At 29.5% G+C, this 17,728-nt stretch overlaps 1 protein-coding gene across 1 annotated transcript in view; it reads right to left on the reverse strand.

Moving 5' to 3' along the window:
- LOC112598386 (putative polypeptide N-acetylgalactosaminyltransferase 9) overlaps positions 1-17,728 on the reverse strand; it is a 73,600-nt gene that overhangs the window by 34,051 nt on the left and 21,821 nt on the right. Inside the window, exon 3 of the mRNA XM_025344820.1 lies at positions 5,214-5,383. Within this exon, the coding sequence (XP_025200605.1) occupies positions 5,214-5,383 (170 nt within the window). The remainder of the gene's footprint in view (positions 1-5,213; positions 5,384-17,728) is intronic.

Here is a 17,728-nt window from a genome sequence, read left to right on the forward strand (position 1 = left end):
CGTGAATAAGTACCGCATAAAATATAACAATGTGGATTAGATTATAAGATATAATTTGTGATAAGTACCAGTGGGTGAAATGAAGTATATATTATATTTAATAAGGCCAACTATAAATAATATGTATTGCTGACCACCGGAGATTGATATTCTGATCGCACGGCTATGTGGTAATATATATATTATTATTACAACGTCGTCGGAACATCGAATCGGTCATTCAGTTTGACTAATTGCTGAGTTATGACTGCGTCGTGATGACTAGAAGTAGAGCGTCATTGGATGACCTATCACTATTGTACATTACCATGCGACAAAATCCATGTTATAGGATACAATATATTGTTTTATCCTTCATTCCACTACCACCCGACCAACGACATGGTATGGGACGCTGGGTTATAGCTCACTCATACTCCGGAACGCGTTACCGCCCATTAAGTTTGTCCAAAGGTCAGATTTATGTTTGGTATTTCCTCTCTCTTGAAAATTTACCCGTGAATAAGACGTATCCGGCAACAACAGCAGCAGCCCGGGATTAATTGGGTCGAAAGCCTTTTAATGACCGGAAGCGGACATGTCCGTCTAAGATCGGCGAGAGAAAATCAAAAGGCCAAATTTATAGGAGGTTGGTGTGAACCTCTTTACCCGCTGCCGTTGGTTAGGTTATGTTAGGTATGTACGCACGCGTGCACACATATACCTACAAGCGCGGCGCACGTTTGTAATTGACAGCGTTCCACCAATCATGGTAGCCATTTTGGGTCGTTTCAACGTTAGTATTATTATTATTATTATTATTGTATATAAAATATATGAACCACATCACCTGTAATGAATTTATAAGGACATAGTCGAGAAAATTGTACAATCAGAAATGATGTTTGTGTTGTTATACAGAAATTATAAGCTAACTACATAGATTAAGGCAAATTTTGTTATGCGAATCTCGAATGCATGCAATTTTTCACACGTGACCGGTAAGAAAATTAACGTATTAATTATGCGCATTGACAATATAATAAAAATTATGTGTTTAATAGAAACATGCTGTACGATAGAACTTTGTTTTATTTTGTTCTTCCTCCAACGCCATTAGCTTATTTGTATGTATAATGTACTTATTATAAACAGCGTATTAACCATCAACGTAGTTGGTCCTTTATATTAAAAACGTCTATGTATATAAATATATATATATATAGAATATGGATTCTTTATAATATATTTCCCTAACTGTATTTGAATATTTGATGAAAATTAATAATTCGAGTTATAAAATATTCACATATATTAACTTTATAAAACAGCTATATCCAAGTTTATGAAAAGAATTTTTATTTTTTAGTAAACCAAAAACTATTATAATTTATAACATACATAATGGCATGATGGCTGACGACAAATATATTATATTTATCTTATGATATCGTATTTCAAATATATTAATGGGAAAAAAAGTTATTGACGTGGACAAAAACGGTGAGACACGCTGTGTACATAGTATAGGTTCTTGCGTTAAAATTGTTGGAAATATAATGATGTAGATTTTTTTATATATTTATATAGTATACACTATACAGGTATATATAAGGTTCATAGAATATATCAAACATAAATATCCACGTATCGACTCTGTAGGAAACGAAAGAAAAACATAAAACTCGCAGAGACCTTCGTTTCCCGCGCCACCACCCAGATACTCCGAATATTCAATAACGTTTGCGATATTGATCAGTCTATCTTTTAATAATTGTAAAATGTTGAAAAACGTTCACGACTGTTATTTATTTGTCGTATTCATCGCCATAATTATAGATACCTACACTTATTTTTCTCTTTTTTATTTTTTATATTTCTATTTTACTTTTAATGAAAATCGAATTTCGTCGTGGACTTTCTGCTGCATAGTATACAGGTAACTATGTATATATCTGCAGATTTAGAAAAATATAAACGAAGTTCTCGAGGTTTATATAGGCCTATTTTTTTATTATCTATCCCGTTGGTTTTAAAAATACTACTCTGAAAATTAACAATTTTTAATCTCTTTAAAATTATTGTTTCAGGAAATTATTGATTCTTCGAAACTACCTGTTTAGGAAAATAGTTTGTATCGATTCCGCCGGCTACTTTTTATAATATTTACACATCGATTCCGCTGGACATTATTTATTCTCTCCCCTTGAATATGTATTTTAAAATATATAGTAGTGGTTCAAATTTTTTTAGTTTATGTCATCCTAAAAATAAAAACAAATGAATTGCGCTTCTTATGAATACATAAAAAATTTATAGTATTTAATTACAAAAATATTTTTATTGTTATAACAAAATAAATCAACAATAAATGTTATTACATTTCTATTTATAGTACTACAAAATTTTTAATTTTTATGAAAAAAAAAAAACAATAACTATTAATATTAATATTTAATCTTAATGTTCACAATGGATCAAACGCTGGTTGGATATAGTAACTTTCCAAAAATGTCCGAACTAAGTATAATTTTACAATACAACTGTATTCAATTATTATTCATTTAAAAATATCATTATTTACCACGCACCTTGCGCCTTCCTTGTCAAGTGCTTGCGTCTCCCAAGGGAGGCACACCTCACAGTTCGAGAACCGCTGATATACAGTATATAATAATATAATATGTATAAAATGATAGTAATTGTATATTTCAAAACTAAAATGTATATCCTAATTAATATGTGTATGTGAATATATTATAAAATATTAAAATTTATAATCTAATTAATATAAATATAATAAAATGTAACTACTTTTGGTAATATTTGGACACATGTTTTAAATAAGTGATCTTAGAAATATTATTATCGTTCAAATTAAAGACAACTTTTTAATACATTATGTTGGACTATATTTTTTAAAATACGTTTACAAGAGAGGGATAAACAGTAGTCGGCGGAATTAATAGCCGAAAAAATCAATAAGTAAATTTTATGATGGGATCGATATAGGCCCTATTACTACAACTACGATTGACTAATTACTTATCAATATTTAGATCGTTTTTAAACTTACTTTAATCTGTAGAATAATAGATATAAACAGATAGTAGTCAATTACCGATTACGCGTTAGACGAGCAAAATGAAATGGGATACTCAGTATTTATAGAAGAAATGGACCATTTCATATACAAACATTAAAATCACGGTATATTTCTTAAATGCCAATATAAGAGAACGATCGATTGCTAATCAAACAATGACTAAAACCGCTTAACCCGCAAATAGAAAAATACAATTTTAATTTATGAAAACCAACAACATACACCCGTTTACGACACGACTAAAGCGTGTCATAATAAAAATAATGGATGTATATTTAAAAGTGCATTATTTCGACATCGTCAAGGTTAAATGACGGAATATCGATGCAGTGTAGAATGCAGTTTTATCGTATTGCGTATTACGATCTTAACCTTTTATATTATCATCATCATCATTACACGAGCAGCACGTCGTTGCATTGACCGCCAAGTACACTGATGATCTTAGATGGTAAAAGTAATAGTCGTCTGTATAAATGGATATACTGTACAGTACATACTGGGCACTAAGGTAGTAGTATAGTATATTATACATATAGTAATTCTGCGAGGAATACATGAGTGCACTGCAATTGCCTACTCTGGGCGCCGTCTTACGTGTTATCATAATGATAATATTATAATGTCATTATTTAACACTCTAAACACGCACAGCCGTCTCCCGCCGCAGGACTGTTTTCAGTTTTCGTCGCATCGGCGAAACGCCAAGTCTGTATTAATATATTATTTTGCGAATGCGCAGTTTATGGAGGTGGAGAGGTTAATACGTAGCCCGCGACAATAATTCGCCTAACGCATACGTAATTTTAGAGAACTGAAGGAACGGGACTTCAGAATTGAGGTCACGCCTGCTCAAAGACGAACATAGAAAGATAAAAAAAAAAGTCGCTAAAACAAAAAAAAAATAATAATAATAACGCAAGCCCTACGACACATACGCCTTTGTAAAGAACTAATTAAAAATATGTTTTTTATGCGTACCTACACGGAACAACTTAAAATTGCGTTACAAAAAAAAATGCAGAATATAATTTATCAAAAGACCAAATTTAATTGTCTCCTTCATTGTAAAATATAATAATTGGTGTCACAGAATTTCCCAAAACATGATATTTTTTCCTAAACCTAACTTGCAATGTAAAATCATAATAAAATAGATAATTATAATAATTTTATAATGATATTTGCTCATGTTTACACAAACTAAAATGAAATTATATGAAAAAAAAAATACTACTAATAAACGTTTATAAAAAACTCAGTTTATTAAGAAATTTTAGCTAATTTTTATTTAACGAATAAAAATTTCAGAAACGAGTTATTTAAAACTGATAAAAATATACCTCCAAAAATAATGTTCTGACATACGTAAAACATATTTTTATGTTTATATTATAAAATTTACCGTGACTTTAAAGATTATAACAAAGCATAATTTGACCCATATTTGAAAGTACAAATACTTTCATAGACATAAATATGAAATTTAATTGAATATGAAAAAAATAAGTATAATAAATTGAATGTTAATATTTAATTAAAACTATTTCTTTACTTTCATTTTTTAACAATTGTAATAAATTAAAAATACTATACGAAATTAATGTTACTGAACTATGTAAAAACTTTAAAATGTTATTTTTTAATCTTTATGATTTATACGCGTTATTTTTAAATTTAAATTAAAATGAATCGCGCGTCGCCACCGTTGCATATATATAATATTTGTTCTTATACCCTTGAAGCACGGCAGTTCGATACGGAATAATCCAAAAAGAATTTAACTATACCTATATACATTATAATATGTTCGTGTTCAGCATATATAGTTATATGTCACATAGACTATTGCATTCACGTAAACAGTAAAATTAGTTTGGGATTTTTTTTTTTTTATTATTTGTTTTTCGAAATAATTTACCGATAAAAATAATATAACAACGTAACTCGTTTATAATCTTTAAATAATAATAACTTTGGTGGTATGCGGTCTACGCACCGTTATTATAATATAATTTACCACCATCGTCTTAACGTCACATAAGTGTATATACACATTTCACGTTCGAAGAAATATATGTATAATACCGTGGTCTATATAGAATAAAATGTTTGTATTGTGACTCACGCATATCAGAAAAGTCGTCGACTAGAATGATTTCCCGTATGAGATGTTCCGGCGATCTATCCAGTATGGAATGCACTGTTCGCAGCAAGACGGACCACGCTTCGTTATGAAAACACACGATCACAGATGTCTGGGGTAAATTGTCCAAATATCTGCCTGGTTTTTTGCACCTAAAATACGGAAATAACGACGTTAGTTAACAATGTTAACATGAATATGATATTCACTATACATATATATTTATGTGGTATGTTATTGTTATTATATGCAAAGCGAATTATTATTTTATATAGATGTTTGTATACAACGTTATTCTAATCGGGCAACGTCTCTTCCACTCCAACCGCATCAGTCCACCAGTGTTTACCCCTGCATCAGCTTCATATAGCTGTTTTTGCCCGGCTAATGATTCCCAAAGCAATGAATATCAATTACATGTGTATCGCACGGACGTCACGTCATTAACTGACATATTAGGTCACAGCTTTTCATTATTGTATTATTTATTCCTTATACAAACACGTGCATACCACACGTTCACATATCATAAAATAACCTATGACATCAATAGAACCGTGGTTACGGTATAGTGTTCATTGTGTAAATTGATCCCTGACGATAACCGTTGTGACCTACATAATATGTGTACTATACTATAGGTACCTACGCCTATATGAGTACACACACGACATCATACGTTTCATTATTAAGTATATGATAATTGATAATATTATATACATATATATTGTATATGTTAGTTATATGAGTAAACACCGATTTTACAATGTTTATTAAATCAGTATTGCTAGTTAGCAGTGATCAGAGAGTGGATAAAACAATGTCGGGTCTTTGGTGAAAAAAGGCATCTACGTCCAAATAACTTTAACATTAAAGTTTTGTAAGCATGGGTTACCCCCTAAAAAAAAATACGTTTATTTATTATATGGAACTATATATGGCAGGTCATATATCACACGTGGGATTCAGTGAGAACCGCCTTTTTTCTAGAGGTTGAACAATGAACTACTAATTCACAGAGATCGATATCGAACGAACTATAATACGTAAACTATATTTATGCGCGCCCGTGTGTACACCGTAATCGCGTGGGGTCCAAAGTTAATAAACGGAAATTTGTAAAAGGTCCCAGGGTATGTGTTTAAAAGAGGGACTAGCATAGGGAAAAAAACAAAACGCTTTTCAACCGGTGGCTTTTTGATTTATTGCCGGATCCCGTCGAATTAGCCACCACGTTTAAATGCATGGATAAAAACAAAAAAAAAAAGCCGAATTAAACGAGAGAGGGTGATAGAAGGTAAATGCTGGACCTTTGTATTATGTGCGAACTCGAACGAGGTGAAAAAGGCTATTATTTTGAATTGCGCGACGTCAAAAGCATGCACAACAGGTGGCTTTTTGTGCATACGGTGCCCGGTGTTCGGGATGCTGAAGAAAAGTGTTTTAAAAAAAAAATTTGCAGTGTAGTCAAAATATTATTATTTAAAAATTGAATTAAGTTTTTTGTTGTTGTTATTTTAATAATAAAATATAAAAATTAAAAGAATTGGACACAACGCATAAGCTACTAGGCATATATTTACGAAATTAAATCAATAAATAGGTAATAAGAAACATATTATTGTATAAGGTATCATAAAAACACTGAAATGTATGATGATAACGTAATGGAAATACAAGTAGGTATTCCAAGTACTTACAAGTACTAGCACAATAATTTACCCTTTATGTACTATATTGACACAATAATGGTACTTGAAATGAATATTTCATAAAATAAATTGTTAGCAGATTTATTAGAAAACTATATCTGATATATACAAGTCAAACAATAATTAATAATATAATAATTGTTCAAAATTTGAAATTTGTGAATTTGAATAATTCAGCGGTTATAGATAATTTAAACAAAATAAATACACTCATGCGATTAATTATATTCTCTTTGATGAGCGAATACGCGTGTTTACGATGTTCAGTACTTATACAATATTCGAAAATAACATTGTTTTTATGCATTGTTATCAAACAAAGATAGGTATCTATATACCAACGATGTTAAATGTACTTGTATAATGTATATGACTCATCTTCGAAAATGTTAGTAATTCATATTTTACGTATGGTTTACAAATCAAAATAAATTCAACGTAAGCTTTATATTCAATTTAAATATTTTAATGCATTTTACAGTTTTTTTTTTTTTAATTTATTCTCTTTTTTAATAATTTTTGCTGTCCTGAATATCGAGCCTTTATATACCTTTAATTTGAAATATTGAAAATTGAAAGATATCTCAACATTAATTTGTTATACAGAATGTTATTATATTTTTTTAAACGTAATTTCAAACAACTGAGGATAAAATTAAATAAACTTCTACTATAAAAAGCATATCAAAAATATATAAGATTTATTATTTTTCAACATAATCGCCATGCATTTTTATATAATTTTAATTATTTTTTTAAATTTCTTTGTCTGAATGCATTCTTTTTTTTAAAAAACACATTTTTAGATTCAATAAGAAGTAGACATTTGACTGTTCTAGGCTTTGTCTTTTAGGTGTAAAGGAGTAAAACAACCCAACCAAATTGGTTAAAAAGTATACCTATATGTTATGATTTAATGAAAAAAATAATTACCTACGATTTCATACCGCACATCACATTATATTTTGTATTATTTATAATTATAACCAATATACCTATCTACAAATGTATATTTATAAGCATCTTACAAATATATTATTTCTAAATTTAAACTTATCTTTTTTCTTAAAATTAGAACAAGCAGTTATATTATTTTTATTAAAAAAATAATGACAATAAATAAAAAATAAAAATAAAAATTTAAATCTTTTTTCAAACGAAGATATAAAATTATATGCATAATTTATTATTAAATAGAATTACCTATTAAAGAGAAAAATGCTAAATAATTTAAAAATACTTATTTTATATGTTATGTAACGCTGATAAAAACATATTACTTATAACATGTACTTATAATATACCCATCATATTATATAATATATTTATTTATTCTACTTGAGAATAGTAAATTTATACTTAGTTTGATTCGGGTAAAATGTACACGTAGTAGACAGTAGACACCTAACAACATAATAATATTATATAATCTAGGTCAGGACAGTAGGCTAATAATATACATAATAAATCTATATAGCGTGTTTTTACTTTTTAACACACATATAGTGTTAATATGCACATCGAAACAACAATGATTATCGTGAAGATCACAAAATCGTTTTGATTTCAGGGTCAGTAGAAACAATGAGCAACTCTACGAATGCATTGTTTCAACCGTTATTACAACACCATCGACCTTATATTATCACGAATCGGCCGGATCCGATTGTGCATATGACGCGGCATTCGGCAATCGTGAGCGAGATGATTATTCGTCTAATACATGTGCATATACAGTATGTTTACATCCGAACCATATAATATAACATCATACTAATAGAGACAATGCTTACGTCTGCTGGCCTTTAAAACGGAATCAAATTATATTCGCAGCGGCGAAGGCCGCGGTTGTTCACGGTTTACGAAAACGGGTCGATAAATGCTTTACATTAGTCCGCCCCGCACGCTACCGCCACCGAAGTTTTGCTGACGGTTGGAGTGTGACATGCAGAGGTACCACGTGATAACGAATTGCATTTGTCTGTTCATTATTATCGACCACGCGTGTATAATAATACAATCAGACAACATGTGTAATATAATATTATACGTGTGTATTATGTACGCAAAGGATACAGAGTCAGGTGTGTACATATTATCATACGTTTATATATTATTACGGGGTGCAACAGTAAAAGGAAATACATGGCACTATGACAGTATACGTCACGTGTGACGACGACCTCGTTTACATTGTATTATGTATATTTTATTCCTTGTGGCGAAAATACTCGATAACCGATAAGCTTTCACGCGATTTTGATCGATTGGCGCGCTTTAAGCGTACAACGCGAGCACATGTGACGTCTGCATATTAGGTAGGAAACCGTGGGAAACGAGAAATCGATGGCAATGCATTATGATTTTTTTCACGTGACCGCAGTTCCAAAAATAATGCCGATTACGACGAATACTTGCTCATAATATAATCTTCGGGGGTGTTCGTGTTTATATGGAAAATGTATAACGTCGATTTGAAATCTCGTGAATAACCCAAGAAAATGTTCACGTCCAATTTATTTTAATTCAGTACCCACAGTATGCAAATATTCATTACGAAATATAGAGGATTATTTTATATTTATAACGTCGTTAAGTGTATGTGTGGCGACAAGTGGTTTGTGTACTACAGCAAATATCATAAACTGATAAACTGGTAATTGCATTACCTATTGCAGTTATACGTGGGTTTACTTATGGTTTGATTTCGCTGTCGATCAAAATCAAACTATAACTTATAAGTTTGTTGTCGTTTGCAGTTTCATATTACATATCTGATATTCAGTTTGATGAAATATTAAATTTCGACAGAAATAATGCACGCCCGGAAACGTCAAGCGAGGGCGAATTATTATTAATATGGTACTATATTATATATATTGTTCATAATGTGATATACTGTGCAAACTATCGAAAACACAAAATACAGAAAATACGAAATTTATCAGATCGCAATACTATATAATACTTATATATATATATTTAGCTATACACCCCAGTTATCTGTAGTAATGTAGTACATCGCATCAAAAGAACAACAACAGTTTGTGACAGATCAAAGTAAAATACACACAAACAAATACATAATTTTAGACATCATAATAATTATCGTTAATTATTCCATCAACGAAAATCGATAAGTGGGATTTGCGTGGTTGGTGGTAGAGACGTTTGCAACGAAGGGTGTCCCTAAACGAGGGCAAGTGTCAAAAAGTGTTTCTAACAATTATTTTTGTGCGATGGGTGTCCGTTGTCAAGGGTCATTATTATTATAAAATATAAAACATATTTTTGACAAAAAAATTCAACTTTTTTTCATCATTTTATTTTTTAATCGATTTATCTGAGTTTATAATTCAGCGAATACGTCACATACGCCGCCGGTAGCTAGTGAAAGTATAGTTGGTGTTTTTAATTAACTTCATTACATCTATCCCACAGCAGCCGACCATATCCACGCCCGCAATTTGGTACATATTCGGTTTTAATTAAACCCTCTGGGTCGGCCATTATATACATTGTGTGTTGTTTAGGACTCCAGCCCCTAACCGGCAAATTACTGGTACACACCCGCCAATAGTCACGCACAAGTGGGAATAAATAAAAAGTAAAAAAAAAAAAACAAAAAAAACAGCGATGGCAATAACAACAAACGAACATTAACTAGACAAACATTTTGCGTACATACACGCATTGTGCCGGACTTAGTAGAATTTATTCGGCGGGTGTAGTTTTTACTGCAGCCCGACACAAAATTCTATTTATTTATATTTTGTCTAAAGCCGGTTCACGCCAAACGTTTGTGGTGGTGTCGTGGCGGAAGCGATAAATGGGGAAGGGTGGTGCTGACAAATGGAAAGTTTCACGCCAGCGGTAGGATACAGTTACTGCGGAAGAAAGTTTTCGCGCCCAGCGAAGGGGTTGCGAAAGATGAGGTAGATGACGGTATATTATGCAACACAAATTCTACAAAAGGGCGATTTAATTTTTCTTCGTAACGTGTTGCCATCTATGTATATTTAATATGTATAGGTACATCATATACGCATTCTTATCACCTTACCTTTTTCGCGCCGAGCTGACCTCAACTTGATCGCTACTACAGCAGACAGCAGTTAGTTATCACGCCGGTACTTTTTCGATTAATGTAATGATAATGCGATAATAAGATGTATTGTTTCCGTTCATGACCCACGACGTTATATTAACTCCATTTTAACTACATGGACTATAATGCGTTCGAAACAACTGCAATGGATAATTTGTATAACACACTTGTTTTCTCAATAGATTTTTCTAATATTTTAAGAAAAAATCAAATACTGATCAACACTCTAATATTATTTATAAACAAAGGCGCAATGTGTTTTATACGAGTGGTTTTGTTCAAAACTTTAAAACATAAACGTTACATACCATCATTTTTTCTATGAAATACACATTTTGTGTGTAGATCAAGATATGCATAACTAATATCATGAGTACACAACTTACAAGCAATAATTTTAATTTTATTAATCTATTCGAATAAAATGAAACTAAAGTCGAATTTGTTTTTGAACTACTACAGAATATAATTTATGACGTACCGATGTATTTCAAAAAAAAAAAAAAAAAAAAATTAAAACAAAATTAACAAAGTTTGTTTTTATTATTTAATAAAAACTGCTACTATAATTTATAAATATGAAACTATATAATAGATTATGAAAAAATAAAAAAATTTCAAAATGTATTCACAGATGATTATACTCATTACTCATGTACTTCAAACTATAATATCATTACAATAATGTTTTCCAAAATTAAACAAATTTAATAACTAAACAAGTTTAGAATTATTAAATGTTTCAATATGTAGATACTTATACATTTAAATAAATATATTATATTTAAAAATCATAAATGTATAATAATTGAGGATTTGCAAATAGAGCATAAAATTATAATTTTCGCCTACTCTGCCAAACGTGCCAATTCATGTTGCTTAATTTTCTAATCGTAAACAAATTCCCATGCCGAAATCGTGCACGTCGATTTCCTAATAGGAATTAATTTAAAAAATATGATTTTTTACTTCAATTTTTTTCTTATAGCCATAAATGAGCTCGAGTTTTTAAATAAACATGCGCATTTTAATATATTTATACATTTATTTAAAGAATACCCGTTATGTTAAATATGATATAGCCAAATAGGTCCAATAAAATAATTATTTATATTATAAATGTAGCCATTTCGGTGGTTTCGTATAACTTAAATTTACAAAATGGTAGTCAATATATTTCAAACATTCTTTTTATAAAAATTAATTACTTATAATCAATGACACGTTATTGGCTATGATATATTTTATTGTAATAAATATTAATTAAACGGGTTGAACGTTTTATCACATAAAATTATAATAATATTATTCAATCAAATAAATAATAATGATATAATAACCTTGTATATTGTGATCACTATTATATTAAGAAAATAACAGACTCGTTATTATACAAAATAAATAATATTAGCCAAACAAAATGAAAATGATACATACAAAATAATATAACTTATGTATTAATTATTAAAGATACGCCAAATAAGATATAATATTATATATTGTTATATTTATTGATCATTTTTGTACATATTATAATAATTCTTCTGTACGTAAATTTAAATTTAATATAAAAATGGTCAAACTTTTTCCTTGATGAAGTCGAGCATAATACAATTAGAAGGATTGTCAATAATATATTATTAACTTCATTTTTTTCAGTTAATTTTAAAGTAATGATTATAAAAGTTTATTAAAAAATCAAAGATTTACCAGTGAACTAATAGATACACGAGTTTGTTCGGGCGGAGGTTTTAATCCATTTCTGATTCTATAGGTTAATTAACAATCAAATTATTAATTTTGAAAATATGTTAGCAAATACGTACATAAAGATGTAAAAGGAACGTTGTGTTGTCTGTGAATAATGATATATATAATTAATGAATTGTAAAAATTTGAACCACCTAAGAGATTTAATTTTAATAGGCAACGATGTGCACGAGAACATCTGTTATTTTACTTGTTCCCATGTAGGCTTAGAAAACAATAATTATAAAAACGAATAGCGAAAAATGCTGGTTTTGAATGATTAAAACAAATTTCAAGGAAAACGCCGAGCGGGATAGCTAATAAAGTTGATATGTTGGAAATATAAATCATACTTTAAATCAGGAAACTAAAAAATATTTATCCATACGCGTTACGTTTAATGTTGCATTAGGCAACCAAATTTAACACGGATATATTTTGAACAGTTAACGAAGTGCACGGAGATAGCTATAATATATACAATTTTTAATATGGATTGCGATCAGACAGCCGTAATCAATTCCCGTAGATATTAATTGCGTTATAATGTACGATTTTATGGGGGTCATAAACTCATGTTGAATATTGCCGGGTTCAAAAATTAATTTTGATTTTGATGATCTTTGTCATATATAATTAAATAAATAAGAAAAGGAATAACCGTTGTTTAATGCATTTTTATTAATTTCGGATCGTCAGCGTCACGCGTTAAAGGATTGCGTGCGTATTATGAGCTCATGTAATAACGTACATTACGCATCGTTCGTACCGTACGCAGGAATAATGATAATACATCGGATGCGCGTAACGATTTCGAATAATAATACTATAGCGGTGGCATGAGTTCTTTAGAGTTTCTGCCAAGATCATTATTCTATTAAATCTGTTCTTATATATAAATTTTTTTTTTTTAATTTTCTCATCTCTGATCGCGCAAGGTGTGACTAGCGATCGTTAAAAACCCGAGTTCTCAGTGAAAACATATAATAATATGTACCACAAGTATCGGTTTTCGGTGTAGCCGTGGTATGTAGGCACCTTCTCATTATCGCCCATTTAATAAAAGCCGTGTGTATCACATTCATATAATAGTCGCGTGTGGTCCATCGTGCAGTATTACATTTGTGACCCAACGGCAGTGATGGGTCGTACGTCGGAAGAAATTTAATTCGGCAGATCACAGTAGGTTCATCGATGCGTAAGTATTCGACAAGACGACGTGTGCGTAAATACCTATCAGTCAGACGACAATTAACGCGGTTCTAATCCGTTCGTATCGAAAATAGCGCAGGAACTATCGAAATATGCACTATACAATGGCCGTGTTCGGTTTGCGTGAGCTATTGTCAAAACGAAAAAAAAAAAGGATTATACCTGATTCAACAATACACGCAGAGACCAATCGCGGCCTTCGCGAGTAGAGGATTATGAACACATCATCACACGCGACGATGACGTTTAATTATAAGCGGACATGAAAATCCCAATCGTTTCGTGCATTTCGAGCAACTCGTCCGATTTGTAAAAATCCGATTCGTGTACGGCATGTAATATCGTCGGCGTTTTCGCGTGTATATACGTAAATGCCGACAAAAACTCGTCCGTAAGCCATATGTGTATGAATTAATATATTATAAATCCAAGCACGTTTTATAATTTACGCTTGTATAAATTACGTATATGATATAACGCGAGCACGCGTGCGTGGGCGCTCGTTTATAATATATACCTGTTATAATTGACAGAGCCGGCGTAACGTGCGCCAAATTGTACGTCCACTTAACCGAATGCGTTTCTGATAAATTGTATGTACGATTTTGCTATTTTTTCCCTCTCTAGTTATCGATAAAATCAAAGACACCATAAATTTCCCGCGCAATATCGCACGAGCTTTGCACACGAACACACACACACACACACACATATACATAATATATATTATGTATACGGACATCCGTTGGACCGAGTTCGCTCCCGCACGATATCCCTGACAATTCCTAAAGCGTACCTATCTCTTAAATTTCGTTCGGTTTGTTATTTTATTTATATTTATATTTATATATATATACATATATTATATTATATACCTACGTAGAAGGTATAAGGTGAATTTATACATTCAAGCAAAATACACATTATTACACAACATATTGTATTATTGTCGTATAAAATATATTTGCCCTATAAAATAAACACAAAACTCACATATGCGTAATTCGTATAGAAAGGATATATAATAATATGTATATAAGAACGTCACCGACCCTACATAATATGTATCTATAAATAAATTTATGTAGAGTTAAAGAATATTTCGAAAACGGCAGTGTAAATCTCATAGTACAATATTGCCGTTCAAGCGAAATAGCGAAACGTCCATTGTGATGATTTGTGCGCGCCATAGGGATCTAACTAGATTCCGTTGCATTGTAAAGTGGATGCGAATAATTTCGACGAAAGCCGATAAAAATTTAACGATAATCTTTCCGCGTATATCTTCGAGCTACTAGTTATATATATTATTTTAAATCATTAAAATCCCAATAAGGTAATTGGAAACGGGTTAAACGGAATTGTGCGTAATCGTATGTGCGTGCGTAATGTACTCGAGGTACATGACTCGTGACAAGGTCACATGATACATATCTAAATAGTTAAATATTACATAATTTACCTGTATGCCTACTCGCGTCGGCCGAGGCGTGATGGTATAGATTGTACAAGTTAATATTTACGTTTTTATTTTAACTGGCTGTCGATTTGGGAGACGTGTTTGACTATTATGCAATGAACGTGATAATAATATACTTGAAATATTAAATAAATTAATTAGGCACATTGCAACCCTGCAAGTTTTACATTATAACTTATAAGTCAAAGATGCTTAGCCATAGAATATCATATAGTTAATTGCGATATAAGTAGCATTTCCCGTATATGGTAATAAATAAAAACTAATAAGCATAATATGGTAATTTAAATAATTTAAATGTGGTATAGTGCGGACTACCAAAAAACAGTTAAGTTTTCAGCGATTTCGAAAAAAACCAATTATTTTCAAAACAATTTAATGGCCCATGCTAAAACCTATGATTTAAACGATTTAATTAATGAACTATGTAGTCAATAAATGACTATTTTTTAATTATTATAATATCTACATATTTTTTTAGAAATTATTGATAGTAATAACCGTTAGATATCTGCACAGACTAATCATTATTTAAATATGTTAAATACTCGAATAATATATGATATTTAAGTGGTAATAAGTATACTTCCCATATTATTTAAAGCAATATTTATATCAAATTATCACACTTAATATATTTCAATTTAGTAAAGTTTTTAATTTTCTTTGGATCGAGTTCCTCTGATAAGATATTGTAAAATTAAAGTCAACAAATTATTCTTAAATATTTTTGAATTTATCTAAAAACAAGGTATATTTGCAATATTATGTATCTAAAAAAATTCATATTATAGAAATTAAAAAAAATATAAAAATCTCATGAAGAAACAAATACATAAAATTCAAAAACTTTTTTATTAATAGATTATTTAATGTTCTAGCACGGTTTGCCTAATTATTGTAATGTACGAAATGCTATTTTATAATTAGAATGTTTCATAGTCACTGTCTGTTTTTTTTTTTTTTTTTTTTTGTTATCAATTTTTATAATTTTGGAAAATTAGCACCGTGATCTACAATTAATATAAACTATTATATTTTTTTGCTTATATAACTCAGGGTATATAAAAAAAAATAATATTTATTTTCAAATAGCTGAGTATAATATTCCAAAGTTATAGTTAAATTATTGATGTGAAAATAAATTAAAGTTATTGTCTGTCTAACCAATATAATATATAAATTATATTCTAGCATTTTAAATTTAAAAAAAAAATTAATTTTTTTCAGACAAAGTATAAGCTATCGTTTAGTTTCCATAGAATATAACATACACGAGTATTATCGTAGTATCAATAAATTGTATTAGTTATAATAGTAAAATTAAACTTAAATACAAAAAAAAAAAATAATAAATAAAAAAGAATACTATTAATAGGTAATTCAAACGTAGAGAAATATTCAAATTAACAAATTTTGATTATTATTATTTTTTTTTTTTTTTTTTAAATAAAGTATGCAAATAAAATTAATAATCTTGTTTTAATACTAAAAATAAAACTAGACTAGCAATTTTTTTAAATTACAAAATGTGAACTTTTAATTTGAATTGTTCAACAAAGTATAGAAGGAATAAATATATTAATTTAAATAAGTTTTCAATAATAAACCTAATAAATTAAATTTTAAATAAAATATTTTACAAACAAACTTAATAATTCAGATCTTACAATTACAAGTCTTAATAATTTTGGTTACCTTATAATACCTATATATTTCGAAAAAAAAAATAATATATACCTAACTAGAATAAAAAAAAAAAGAAATGTGGCATAGGTATATTATTATTTTTATTTGTCTACATTCAATAAAGTTCCATGACTTTTTAGTAGGTAAAACAAAATAAAATAAACTTCAGTCTTGCAATACACAAATAATATAAGTGTAGTCACGATAAAAGAAAAAGTCACTAGGTAGTACAGGTAGATATCACGTGTTTGTATTATTTTCCATATTTTATTAAAATTACAGAAAAGTGATTTATTAAAACATTTTAGCACATAAATAGCAGTTATGGAATTCCTGCAGTCAGTTATTATAACATATTAATTTTGTATTTAAAATGGAAATACCGATTGGTCGAGTAAAGCATTTTCTCGGTTGAAACAATATTATAATTTTATAAAGTATTCATTTATTTATTGTGCATGGTAAAATTTATCGTTTATAGAAATCTCTGCCCGCAAGCTTAGTAAATAATTTAAACAACAACATCCGGTTGTCGATACAGCAACAA

The sequence above is a fragment of the Melanaphis sacchari genome, unplaced genomic scaffold, assembly GCF_002803265.2.
Source record: "Melanaphis sacchari strain LSU unplaced genomic scaffold, SCAv2.0 Contig487_pilon_pilon, whole genome shotgun sequence".
NCBI lineage: Eukaryota > Metazoa > Arthropoda > Insecta > Hemiptera > Aphididae > Melanaphis > Melanaphis sacchari.